The sequence below is a fragment of the Odocoileus virginianus genome, chromosome 1 (assembly GCF_023699985.2).
Source record: "Odocoileus virginianus isolate 20LAN1187 ecotype Illinois chromosome 1, Ovbor_1.2, whole genome shotgun sequence".
NCBI classification, from domain to species: Eukaryota; Metazoa; Chordata; class Mammalia; order Artiodactyla; family Cervidae; genus Odocoileus; species Odocoileus virginianus.
Window position 1 is genome coordinate 20,137,418 of NC_069674.1, and position 13,565 is coordinate 20,150,982.

Sequence of the window (13,565 nt, forward strand, 5' to 3'; positions counted from 1 at the left end):
TTTATGATCTGTCTGCTGAGCAGAAGCTTCTACAGAAGGAGGGTACATTACAGCAGTTGGCTCTTTAAATTTCCATAGGACCCATTTCTAAATCTTAGATTTCTTTTCTTCATAAGCTCTTCCATATGGCAATGTTCCCAAACCTAACTGGTCATCAGAATCTCCTGGGTAATTTTTGAAAATACAGATATCTCTTTGTTGAATTAATTAAACAACTCCTATAGAGCTTTGCCCTCGCTATATCCTATACAGAGGGCAAAGTCAGTGATAGCAATAAGAGATGGAGACTGACCAAACGGGAAAAAAGTAGCAGTGAAAGAACTGGATTCTCCTTGCTTCTTGAGTTTGCAACTTTATCCCTTTAGGCCGCTATTCTTAACAGAAAGAGCTTTATGAGCTATTAGGAAGATACTTCCTCCAGTAAGAATAAAAGACTTTAACACACAATTCATGGGCATAGAATTAATATTCAATAAACTTAGGTTCAGTCTCACTGGTTACTAAACAAAGAAATGCAAACTGAAACCAAAATGTAGTATCTTTTTGTTTTGGTCTATTGGCTAGATATTGATTATTCTCATTGCTGCTGAGGGTGCAGTAAGGTAGCCCTATTCATATAAATTGTTTATGGTAAATTGACACAGACTCTCTGGGGAAAAAAATTACGTATTGAGCTTTTTAAATGTCTACAGCCTTTGTCTCAGTAATCCCCCTTATAAGAGTTTTTCCTAAGGGAATAGTCAACATTCTGTTTAAAGATTTATGTACTAGGATGTACGTTGATTTTAATGATGAAATAATTAGAAGTAATCTAACCATTCTCCTCTTGTTAGACATTTAAGTATGATACAGTCCGCATGATAGAATAATATGCCACTATTAAATCATACTTTTGAAAACATTTTTAATGGAATGACTTGAAGGAAAATACAGGAAAAAGATCATGAAGAAAAAGATATGAAATTACATACTAATTATGATCCCATTTCAGCATAAAGTATCTATTGGGTTGGCCAAAAATCTCCTTTGGGCTTTCTGTAAGATCTTAGAAAATCCCAAATGAACTTTTTATCCAACCCAATTTCTAAGCAACATATACAGAGAAAGACAGCAAACTATTTAGGACTAGATGGTAATATGGTGGTTGATTTTTATTTCTTTTTAAATTTTGTACATGGTCCGTGTTTAGTGTGTAATATTTGTAGAACTGAATAAATGTTTTTTAAGAAAAGAATAAATGTTTTTTGAGAAGTTAGCCAGTACGGGCATTCTGTAACTCCATGTTTGCTTTTCAGGCATTGGGGCACTGACTTTCGCTCTTCTGATGTCCGCAAGGATGGGTATTTTCCAAGAGACTCTGTACAAACAATTTGGGAAACACTCCAAGGAGGCTTTGTTTTATAATGTAAGCAATTTCTTGAACCTGGGAGAAAGGAAAATTACTGAGTTGTTTTTGTAGTATATTAGTTCAAGTATGGTATACCATCTTTCTGATGTAGTTGAAGGATCAATTTATTATCCAGTAAACTGCTTTGGGGCCCACCAACTTTGGCACTTTTAATAGCCTGCCATAGTTCTCTACAGGAAATGATTGCTATTAGTCAGTGTGAACAGAACATGTCTGCCAACCAGGAACAACCATTCCCTTCTCCAGAAGACAAGGAACCCAATGTTCCTAAAGATGAAATCAAGTTAAAACCAATATGGAAACCTGGAAAGGGAACAGAAGTTTCAAAAGTCAAGGAAAATATGTGCAGGCAGGAATTGGGGAGAACTGGGGAGGATGGGGTTTGAAGAGTAAGCTGCTTAGACAGGCTTTATTCCTTTGATAGAGAACTTAATTAGCTAATTATATGCCCTTTCGCTTCTTATTTGAAATTGCTGATCTAGAGCCACCTTCTCTAGCTTTCTTTCTCCCCACTCTTTCCTGTTGAGATAATGCCCAGCTCCTCAAGGTCTCAGGGATAGTGTTGCCTCCAGGTTCAGCAACCTCAGGGAGTCCTTCCCTGTAAACCTTTTGAACTGAAATTGCAGACAAGCAATTTGAGATATTTAATTGTAGCTACAGTATGTGGCTGGGAGTTTAAAAAATAAAGGAGCATTCTGTTTGGTTCCCATGTTTCTTTTAGCACAGTACCTGGCACATAGTTAACTGCTTGGTAAATGTTTACTGTGATTCCTTAGTAACAGTTTACTGTGGTGGTGGTGGGTGGGTGGTTGTCAGGCACGTTAATCTTTGCTTACCTATTGTTTCCACTTCCTCTTCAATCTCTCTCTCTTCATTTCTTTTCCCCTGACTTCATATTGTCCTCTAGTCTCTCTCCCATTAGTTTCATGAACTCCCTAAAATCTGCCTTCACGTTCCATATAATTTTTAAATCTGTTATATTGTTTAACCATTCTCAAAAATAGTAAGATATAGGCAGATCCTTTGGGCAGAATGACTGTGTTTCAATTTCCCCTTCCCTTTTGGTGAGGGAAGGATGCGGGCTCTATTGTTTTGTAATGACCATCAGCTTCTATGGGGCAAGAACTGTAATTTGCAGGTTGATATCACGCCATACAGTGTCAGGACTTATTAAAAGTATACAGGGCTTATTAAAAGCACTGGGTATGTGCTCAGTCACTTAAGTTGTGTCTGACTCTGTGACCCTATGGACTATAGCCTACCAGGCTCCTCAGTCCATGGATTCTGCAGGCAAGAATACTGGAGTAGGTTGCCATTCTCTTCTCCAATGTATCTTCCCAACCTAGGGATTGAACCTGTGTCTTACATCTCCTGCATTGACAGGCAGGTTCTTTATCACTGGTACCACCTGGGAAGCTATTAAAAGCACTGGATACTTTTAACAAGTCTGACTTGTTTTTCTTGACATCTCTTGTTACACAACTTGTAAAACTTCCAAACATTGTAAAAGATACACTCTATTATACATCTGTAATGTTTTTGCATTTAAATTTACATGAAATGTTTCTTCCCCTAGCATGCCCTTCCACTTCCTGGTTTCATCTTCTTGGCTTCTGACATTTATGACCATGCAGTTCTGTTCAATAATTCTGGTGAGTTTGGGGTTATCCAGTAGAATTACCTGACAGTTTCAGAGGCAACGTCTCAGTTTTACTCGTGACTTCACCTCCGCAGTTTTCATCATATCCAGATCACCCATCCCCATGCCACCTTCCTGAAATATAGTGCCATTAATCAGTGGTTGCAGCAACAAAAGCTTTTGCAGACACTTCTCAATTATTTGCCAATGAAGTAAGACAATATCTTCAAATTTTCTGTTTTGCTTTGGAATTTGTGTGCTATTTGCATTTGAATAGGGAATGTATGATGATCTGAGAATGCAAACAAATAGTAATAATACTGCAGTGACTGGAGCCATGAGAAGTTGGACAGCAGTCCAGCTTCTTTCTCCTGTTCCTCCCTCTCTGCTAGGAAAGGTGCATTTGCTCACAGATACAGGCCGAGCTGCCTCCAAGCAAGGAGGAACAGAAATGACAACGGGGTAGATAGGCCGCAAGAATAAGAATTAGTTCAGGTGTCTATAGTATGAGTTGGCTATTACTTTTTACAGTGGCTGTTTAATACATTAGCTAATAATTGTTAGTTAACTTAAAAGAAATTACCAATGTTAGGTTGGCCCCAAGATTCCTTTTCCATAAGGTGTAATGAAAAATTTGAACAAACTTTTTGGTCAACCCAATATAATCTGATTATCTACTAAAAAAGAGCATGTTATACAGACAAATGAATACACAGGGAACAAATCTTTTTAAAATTAAGGCTTTATGTTGCTCAGACCTAAAATGGTAAGTGTGTTTTGTAGAATGACAGTAGGGACTCAGTAAACATTTGTTTGCTATCTGATCACATGTTGTGAAGTTGTAACTGTTCTCTGAGTCTGCAAAGTTGTTATCTCCCATTTGCCTGCAAAAAAGTGTGTGATGACGGCATGTAAGAAAGTTTTTAAGCCTCTGAATTACTCAGTTGGTTCTGACTTAAAAAAAATTGAGATATAATTGACATACAGCTGATTTTTGATGCAGTGTTTTCTAAGGTCTCTTAAGAGACTCCATATAGCAAAGGGCTGTTGAAATAAATACATTATCAAGTTCCTTGAGATTGATACTGATTTAGTTACTTGAATGCTCCTTCTCGAAGTCACAGGGATGGGTATTTTTATAAAAAAAAATCTTTTAAGCTCTGCCTTCAACTTCTTTAGAACCATTCCTAAGTATACATTTTTTCGTCTCAGATGAAGTTGTTATTTGCAAGGAAACTGAACATCCGTCTAAATACTGTACATCATATGGATTGTCTTTCCCCAGCAAGCTGATACAGTGAATCTCTCAAGTTATTATACAGTAATAACATTTGTTGACTTTCTTTTCATTTCAGTACTTGCTAAGTATTTCAAAGACAATATAACACTAAATTATTGGGATTTCCCACTAGTCCAGACATAGAATTTTAGAAATTATTTATATACATTTTTATTTTTTGCAAAAAAAAATTAATGTTCATTTACTAACCATATTTCAGCATCACTTTGTTAGAGTTTACTCAGTTATGCTGTATAATTCAAGTGAAAGTTTTAGTGGCTCAGTCATGTCTGACTCTTTGTGACCCCATGGACAGGCTCCTCTGTCCATGGAATTCTCCAGGCAAGAGTACTGGAGTGGGTAGCCTTTCCTTTCTCCAGAGGATCTTTCCTGACCCAGGGATTGAATCCAAGTCTCCCACATTGCAGGTAGATTCTTTACTGTCTGAGCTACCAGAGAAGCCCGTATAATTCAAGCCTCCCAAACAATTTAGCAATATAAAAAGACTGATCCTTCAAGGATTACTATGTCCTTATTCTCTTTGATCTTGAATATTTTATTTCCTCCCATATATTTACTGTGGAAGCCTAATTATATAAAACTAAACATAAGAATGTATTTCAAGGAAGGAAAGTTACAGTTCTATTGCCCTACACATGAGCTAATTTCATTTTACCAGTTTCCATCCTGACACTATTTACATATATTCTCACACAGTCATAATCCTTGTGTAAATATAATTTTACACTTTCTTTTTCACTTTCGTTCTGCATTTTTTATGTGACTATATATAATCTTTGTGATTTTTGTTTTAAATCAAGTGTATAATGTCACATCTAGTTAAAGTACCTTTGCTTACATAGTCCTTGCTCTTATCACTGGGCATTGTGACTGATTTTGTTTTTCCTTTATTATAAACACCACCACAATGTATGTTGAACTTGTTTCTTCTTTTGAATTAACTAGGACTAATCCACACCTTTCACTTTCATGCACTGGAGAAGGAAATGGCAACCCACTCCAGTGTTCTTGCCTGAAGAATTCCAGCGACGGGGGAGCCTGGTGGGCTGCCGTCTAAGGGGTCGCAAAGAGTCAGAGATGACTGAGTGACTGAACTGAACTGACTGAATTCCTGAGAATAAGAACCAATGCCTTTATGACCACTTAATACCTATTGTGAAATTTATTTTGAAAACACCAATTTATACTACCACCCACTGAACGGCTGCTAGTTCTACTACCACCTTGCCAGATCAGGATATTATTTATTATAAGTGTTTAATTGCTAAGTTAATAGATATAGAATGATACAGCCTTGTAATAATTTAGAATTCTTTGATTACTGGTAGGATTGAACATATTTCCAAATGGCATTTATTTAGGGCTTGTCTCTCAAGACAAGTATCTTAAGACAAGTATACTTAAGACTGTATCATTTTGAACTTCTCTGTGTTGCAGAATCTTTCTCTGTAAAGTGGGGTCCTAGTCAGGTGAAAGGTAAAGAGTTTAAAGTTAAAATATAATTTGTTTTAAGAAACCAGTGTAATGACTCTTGAGGACAATGTAGCCTGGAATCACAAGTAAAGTATATGACCAAGTCTATTTGCAAGAGAAAAAATGTTGCTATCTCTACTATGTTCATCTGTGTTACTGTGTTCAAAGGGATGAAAACATAAGCTGTCCAAAGTGATACGATTGTCTCTCAATCTCTGCAGAATTGTATCAGGTTCCAGTCATTGGTGTGACAGTGCCCATCATGTGGTTCTACCTCCTCATGAATGTCATCACTCAGTATCCTTTGCACTCGTCTGCCATGTGCTATTTTGCCACAGAAATGTTTTTTCTTCTAACGGTGCAGTGACATGCATTTTGCTTTTGCTCTGATCTATTCTGCAGTAAGGAGGAGACAGGCCCATCTAGTGAACTCCTTTCTTGCAGGGAGAGGGAGGCAAAGAGATGGTGGTGGTGTGGAGGGTCAGTAAGTCATAAGACACCAGAAAGGAAAACCTTTGGGTGGAGGGATAGAAGTCAGTGGGTAACTAAGAATTAGTATGTGACAGAAATACTTTATGATTTCTACATGGAGTTTTCCAGTATCCTAGGATATTTCACAAGCTGCCACAAAATTCTGCAAGAAATTTCAAATTAAATAAGACCTAATTTTTTAAATGGCTCGTTTGAACCACCTTGAATGTGAAAGTTGCTCAATCATGTCTGACTCTTTGTGACCCCGTGGACTATACAGTCCATGGAATTCTCCAGGCCAGAATCCTGGAGTGGGTAGCCTTTCCCTTCTCTAGGGGATCTTCCCAACCCAGGGCTCCCACATTGCAGGAGGATTCTTTACCAGCTGAGCCACAAGGAAAGCCCTTGAACCACCTTAGGCCCATTAGAAAAACCCTTGAGCCTTTGAAACAATGGAACAGATTGTGGTTGACCTCATTCCTCGAAGGCACCTCATATGCTTGCCCTACAGAGTTCCTTTTTGGAGATGTGATCACCTTTACTGACAGTATTACCTTCTGTCATTACTTGGGAGGTGAGCTTCACTGTAAACTATGGGAAGAATCCAAGAAAAATCCCAAATGAGTATCATAGGAAGTTTTCAGGCAGCTTCAAGTTAGGATCCACGAATCGTGTGACAGGACAGGAATTCTGCAGGGTGTTCTCCTAAGGAGGAGCCTCAGGGCAGCCGCGGCCGACGCCCTGTTTTCTGGTTCCTGGGATGTGAACATTGAAGCCATGCACCTGGCCAGAAGGTTCTCCCGCTAATCTCTGGGCTGTTGACAGAAAACCGCCTTAACCCCGCCCCTCCAGGTACGTGTGCATCCGGGGCGTTTTCATCCTCACCACAGAATGCGCCTCGCTCACCGTCACCCTCGTCGTGACGCTGCGCAAGTTCGTCAGCCTCATCTTCTCCATCTTGTACTTCCAGAACCCTTTCACCCTGTGGCACTGGCTGGGCACCTTGTTTGTCTTCACTGGGACCCTCATGTACACAGAGGTGTGGAACAACCTGGGGGCCGCCAAAGGCCAGCCTCAGAAGGAGAAGAAGAACTGAGGCCGGCCTGCAGTGGAGACACCAGAGGCTAATGGGCCGGGGCCTGGCCGCCGTTTCACCTTGGTTAATGCTGAATTACCCGCCGTGTACCAGGGAATCCTCAGAGGGAGGGACTTCTCATTTCTCGTGGCTCTGCAGACGCACATTTGTGGACCCTGAGTAGATGCCCCTCTACCCTGAAGTAGAAAAGAGAACGGTTCTCCGCTATCGGGTAGCCCTGTTCATTTGTTATTTCTGTTTTGTTTACCAAAATATTCAGCACTGTACTGGCTTACTGCATTCTGAGTCCCCAGAGCTACTCGTTTTATATCCTTGGTCTCAGACAAGATTCTCCCTGCTCTGATGATTCTCTTCTGTAACAGCCATCCTCCTCCGGGGGCCTCGTCCCCTTGCTCCGTCACCCTGCCACGCTCAGCTGCACTTTTAAGTCTGACGCTCCAGGCACCCTCACCAGGAACAACTGAACGGCCGAGAGAACTGAGGCTCCGGGGATGGTGGGGCTGGGCTTTATCCCAAGAGTCGGGCAAGAAGCAGGTGCCCCTGTGTGCCCTGTGACACAGGCAAGACTGGTGCGAATCCTTTTCCACGTTTTTCCTTTTTTTTTCCGTCTGTGCAAGTCATGTGCTTTCATACCTTTTGCTTTCTGTACTTAGAACAAACTGCAGCAGTTCTCTATGGCACAGTGTTAAAAGTTGTGTGAACTGGGAAAAGAGAGACTTTTGCTCTGTCTTCACTCAGTTGTCTGAGTCATTTAGCCTCAAGGTTAGATGGTGATGCCAGGAGGACCCAGGAGAAACTGGCCAAGAGGGCACTCGGAGAGCCATGGGCTCTCCCGCTTCTACACCCAGCCAGGCACTCAGGGCGGGTTCCATGTGGGAGAGAGGTTAAGTCTTTGAAACGCTCCTTAATCAGAGAGGTTCATCTCTGCCTGGCAACTCTTTTCAGAGTTACGACCAGTCAGGCTAATGGGTAAACCAATATATTCAGTACATGTGGGTGTGGTGTATCAGGCCAAACCACAACTGAAATAGAAGGTTTTTCTTTTTTTAAACAAGGCATCTTAATGTTCTTGCTGGGTTTGGGGGTGAGTGTGTTTTTTTATATGTAGAAACCTGCCTCCCACCCTTTTGCTAATCATTACAAAGGTTTGGTTTTCCTCCCATGGGATAATTTTGAGAAAGAAGAACAGCATTAGGGTGGCGTGTGTAGGGGTGTGTATGCTCTTGTATAGTTTGTGATCACTTACGTGGAGAGGAGAACATGAAAGTCAGTGTTTTATTTCCTCTTTCTTAACAGCCCCGACCTGCATCTCATCAGATATGTGATTTGGGGTCCATCAGACTTAGCAGCCTCTCTCTTTTTGCACATAGAGGCCTCTCCTTCTGTGCTGGGCACAGATTGTGTTCTTAAATCGAGAGAGGTGGCTCTCCAGATCTCCTGGGCTCACCCAGGGTATGATGTGTTTATTCCACTATCAGGAGCTGTTCTCTGATGGGGTCTGAGTGTCCTAGAAACCCTGGGTCACTTTGGGGGAGGTCAGTTAAGCTGCCTTGGGTTTTTTGTTACATACGGTATGGATACTGTTTCTCCACCTAAGTCCCAGGGTTTTCAGATCGATTTGTTGTTCTGGACATTGACAGCTGTGCTGTGCCAGTGAGAGTCTATACTAAAAGATGCTGAATTAAGTGTGAATTTGTTCATGGACTCAAAAGGTATTTAATTTCTTTGAACTGTGTAGAGTTTCTCAGACTGGTGGTGCTATAAATACCATGTGTTAAATAGCCTCTTAAGAACAAAAGCTACTTTTCTTACTGTATAATAAAAGAACCTGTCCCCAGGGGCTGTTTGAGTGCTACATGTCTGGAGTCTTGACAGGATAACTATACAGCTTTACATGAAATAGTATCACTTTTTTTTAAAATGTGGATAGGAAATATTACAATTTTTAGTAATTGAAACAGTGTTGATGTACACAGACAGCATTTAACTGGGTTCCTGAGGTTTTAGGTTCTGGCTTACGGAGTATGTGTCTAAACACTTCTGCTGGTCTTATTCATAGGAGGATGGGTATGGATAGCTTAGGGCACTCATACAATGAAATGAGTGCATGTAAGAACACAATGCCCTGGGAATTGGTTTTTCTTTCCAGTAGTTGCATATAAGGAAATATAGCTAACAGATCCTAATTAATACTTTTTAAAAACAGTTTATTCCCCTTGGTTAACTGTTTTTTCAATCCTGGTTGAATTTTATTTCAATCCCTGTTAAAAGGGCAAATAAACCATTTTATAGAGGATCCACCTCATCTGTAACTGGAGAAGAAATGTCTGTTAAATGCCTCTCCTCTATCTCTGGATCAAGACCGTGCAATTTTGTGCCCCAGAGAGAGAGGATATGGTTTGTTTACAAGAGAGATTGATCTTTAAGACATCCAAAACTCTACCCTTAGAGCAAAGATCAAATAGCAAATGACTAGCCAGAAAACACAAGTTTTGTGTGTGTAAATGTACCTGTGAACTCACTTCATAGCTTGACCAGGGTCATAAATTAGGCAAAAGGAGAAAATTGGGGATATTTGAGTTATTTCATTTAATGTCTGCATATCCTTTACCACAGTTCCATTGTTGTATTATAAATGCTTTTTCATTTTTTATTAGGAATTTATTTTTGATCTTTTATTTTCTTTTTCATCCAGCTGAAACCATTAATCCATGTAATAAGTTTCTGTCAAGTTTTGAAGTATTTGGACACAATCTGGATAGTCTTTCCCTCTGCACAGTTACCCAAAATGAATCCGGTCCCTGAAATTTGGTCATTGCGTCCAGTGAAGAAAAACACAGAAGCTGAGTTGATCTCTGCCAGCCTCACCAAACCCCTTCCATTCTTCTGGGAAGATTACCTGGTGTTTTATAAGGATTATTATAGCTTGTGTCATTCCCTGAGCACCTTTCCTCCCTTCTGCATATTTTTTTTTCATATCCTAACCCCTACCTCCAATTTCTTCAGCAGCTTCTGGTTACTCGCAGAGTTTTCTACTGAGCGACACCTATAATCTTGTATCTATTTATGCCTCTATTCTTTGGGGCCTCTAGGTGTCTTTTGTGGATTTTTATAGGATATACATATCTGTGTAGCATGTATTTTGTTATACATTGTTTTAAGCACTGATACTAGGGGTGTGTCTATATTCAGACACAAATATCGGGCAGAGCGAATGTATGTGTAGATGAGTAAGAACAAGAAGGGTTAATGTACAAATGTTTATATACTGTTACAGCTCAAAGTGGGGTGGAGAATCCTACCGATCCTACCACATTCTTGTCTATATTTGGGAAGCAGCAGTTTTCATCTTTTGCTCTTTTTACCCTACCTCTAGCTGACTTCACTCACAATGCCAAATGTCTATGGTGAGGGGAGGTGGGCCGCATTAGGTCAGGAGTAATTGTAAACCAATAAATGCGTTCTGGGCTGGGGGACACGCTTATTGGTGGGCTAGCACATAAGCCAATGTAGCAAAGATCTGAACATCTCCATAAATGCACAGTGAGACACCCTAACATGGAGATAGGAAATCAAGATCCTACATTTGCTGTAGTTTGTTTCTCTTTGGCTAGAACTATGAGCATTTTGGTCTCAATAGCTTTATTCTGAAAAATGTGCATGGAAGTTACCTATGAGAGTTCAGTCTTAGGGTGAAAGAACTGTCAGTATAGATAAAATCCATTATGGATGTGTGACCTTTGGAAATGAGTATAAATAGTAAAGTTAATAATAAGCATTAGCGTACACGTAGTGTGCACCAGGCTGGGCTGGGAGACACTAGTTGTGTGTGCTCTTTCTAGGGCCTTCCTTACGGTCGGCACCTCAGAGAAGGGAGGGACCAGGATCTGACTTGCATCTCATGAATAAATAAATCCTCGCCAAGATCTCTTACTCCCTCAAGTTTCTGAGAAAGCTTCTAATGGTTCTTGATACCTGTTCCCACCCTTCATCAGTAGGTCAGCAAGAAAGCAAATAGGACAACATTCCTGAGATTCTAAGCCAGAGAAGGAAGGGAGGATGCACACCAGGAGTTGTGCAGATGCTGCTTTCTGCTCTCCAGTTGCCAGTGGGAGGAGGGCAGAGCATTACATATTTAGCACCTTGCATCATTTGATGCTCAACGCAAGCAGAGGCCCTCAGGGTACCATTAAAGATGCTTAAAAGTTTTTGGAGTAGGCTGCTTGGGGTGTCCCTTATATCTCCAAAGCTGGTATAGTGGGTTTGCATCAGCTGATGCCTTGAGCTCATTGTCTTTTTGTCTCCTCAGAATCACATGGAGATTTACCTACTTAAATCAATCAGCGTTCTACCAAATGCCCTCGATTTCAATCAAGTAAGGCAAGCTGCAGGGGTACCAGCCATAGGTGGGTTGGGGGGAGGAAAGCTTGGTCTCCATTTAGAAGAAATAAGACTTATACTTTTTAAAGTAAACGTTGTAATGATTCTTTGGCACACTGGATTATTTATAGCTTTTGAGATGTAAAGAAGACTCCGTGAACCAGGAGCAGCAGTAATTATTCCCCGATGTGATGAAATGTTCTTTGTGTGTTGCTTGCAATCACAAGTCATTTCTGTGCTAGTTGCTTTCATTCCAGAGAATGGCACCATCCTCCCCCAAAAGGATGATTTTTAAAGTAGGATTTTGTAACAGATTATGTGGCATGGGGCTGGGGAAAGATGATGGGGATTTGATTTTTCCAGCCTCTGAGTTCTTCATTCATGTTGTGATTTAAGAACAAAGATGGGGGGCGGGGCGCGCGGTGGCTAGACAGTAGTAGAATATGTAGAACAGCTAAGACATTAGTGAGTATTCAGATTTTGAGATGTGTAAATATCAAATGTCAGCTTCCAGCCTTCTGAGTTATTTGAGCAGAGAGTTATAGAGAAAAGGGAGATTTTGTGAATAAAATGTTTTTGCCAAACAAATTGAATGAGTCTTTTTACCATGATTTCTTAAGAAGAGCAAATTTCTGCCTTCTGAAACAACTCCTCAGACACCTGGTTTTTAATCTTGAATTGTACAATCATTGTTTCTTAATAAAAGTGATAAATATCTTGCAGGTGTTTCCAATCACCATTACCTTTCAGGTGCTTGGGTGCTGTTTCAAAAGCTCTGCAGTTTTTGCTTTGTACAGTGGTGGGACATTTTACCACAATTGTAAGCAACCTATCTTCTGCTGCCTGGCAGCTGGGTCAATCACAAACCACTTCCCCGGCTACAGGTCAGTTTCTACTTCAGAAATTTAAAGAGGCTTGGCTTACTTTGGGAGGTTTTAGAGGTTCCTGGCAGTAAGTTTCTGTAGCAAATCTCTCAAAACCTCTTTGCCTTAATAGAAGCACATTGATTTTTGTAACGTTGCAATGGCCAGCTCTCTTCTTCCATCTGTTGCTTTTAAATGAATCTTAATGTGGAAGCAACTTTCAAAGCAGTTTACTATATACTCAGTCTTTTTTTCTTTTTTATTGCAGTATAGTTGATTTACAATAATACTAGTTTCAGGTGTACACCCTAGTGACTCAAATTTTATAGACTATACTCCATTTATACTTATTATAAAATACTGGCTGTATTCCCTGTGCTGTAAAAAATATCCTTGTAGCCTATTTATTTTATATATAGAACTCTGTATCTCTTAATCCCCTATCTCTATCATGCCCCTCCCTGCTTCCTTCTCCCCACTGGTAACCACTAGTTTGTTCTATATATCTGTGAGTCTTACTTTTTCATTATATTCACTAGTTTTATTTTTTAGATAATATATGAAAATAATAACATTTGTCTTTCTCTGACTTTAAATTTCACTAAGCAAATTTAACCCTCCAAGTCCATCCAGGTTGTTGCAAATAGCAAAATTTTGTTCTTTTCTTTGGCTGACTACTGTTCTATTGTATTTATACATATCGTTATCCATTCATCAGTTGATGGACATTTAGGTTGCTTCAAAGTCTTGGCTATTGTAAATAATGCTGCTATGAACACTGAGGTACATGTATATTAATGTTTTCGTTTTCTTTGGATATATTTACCCAGGAGTGAAATTATTGGATTGTATGGTAGTTCTATCAATATCTTTAGTTTTTTGAGGAAAGAACCTCTATACTGTTTTCCACAGTGGCTGCAACAGTTTACATTGTA

The 13,565-nt window shown here is 39.9% G+C and overlaps 2 protein-coding genes across 6 annotated transcripts in view; one reads left to right on the forward strand and one right to left on the reverse strand.

The window, feature by feature from the left end:
* Window positions 1-12,355, forward strand: part of SLC35B4 (solute carrier family 35 member B4) — a 39,012-nt gene extending 26,657 nt beyond the window's left edge. Inside the window, exons 7-10 of the mRNA XM_020871935.2 lie at window positions 1,296-1,405; window positions 2,985-3,060; window positions 6,042-6,117; window positions 7,144-12,355. Of these exons, the coding sequence (XP_020727594.2) occupies window positions 1,296-1,405; window positions 2,985-3,060; window positions 6,042-6,117; window positions 7,144-7,387 (506 nt within the window). The 3' untranslated portion in view covers window positions 7,388-12,355. The remainder of the gene's footprint in view (window positions 1-1,295; window positions 1,406-2,984; window positions 3,061-6,041; window positions 6,118-7,143) is intronic.
* Window positions 1-13,565, reverse strand: part of LRGUK (leucine rich repeats and guanylate kinase domain containing) — a 162,501-nt gene that overhangs the window by 11,227 nt on the left and 137,709 nt on the right. For 2 of the 5 annotated variants that reach the window (XR_011486901.1, XR_011486898.1), the window contains one exon: window positions 3,081-3,182. The exons of 2 other annotated variants lie outside the window; for them this stretch is intronic. The gene's annotated coding sequence lies outside the window, so the exon portion shown is untranslated. Of the gene's footprint in view, window positions 1-1,350; window positions 1,424-3,080; window positions 3,183-13,565 lie in introns of those variants that run through there. One more of the 5 variants, XR_011486899.1, reaches the window with a different exon arrangement.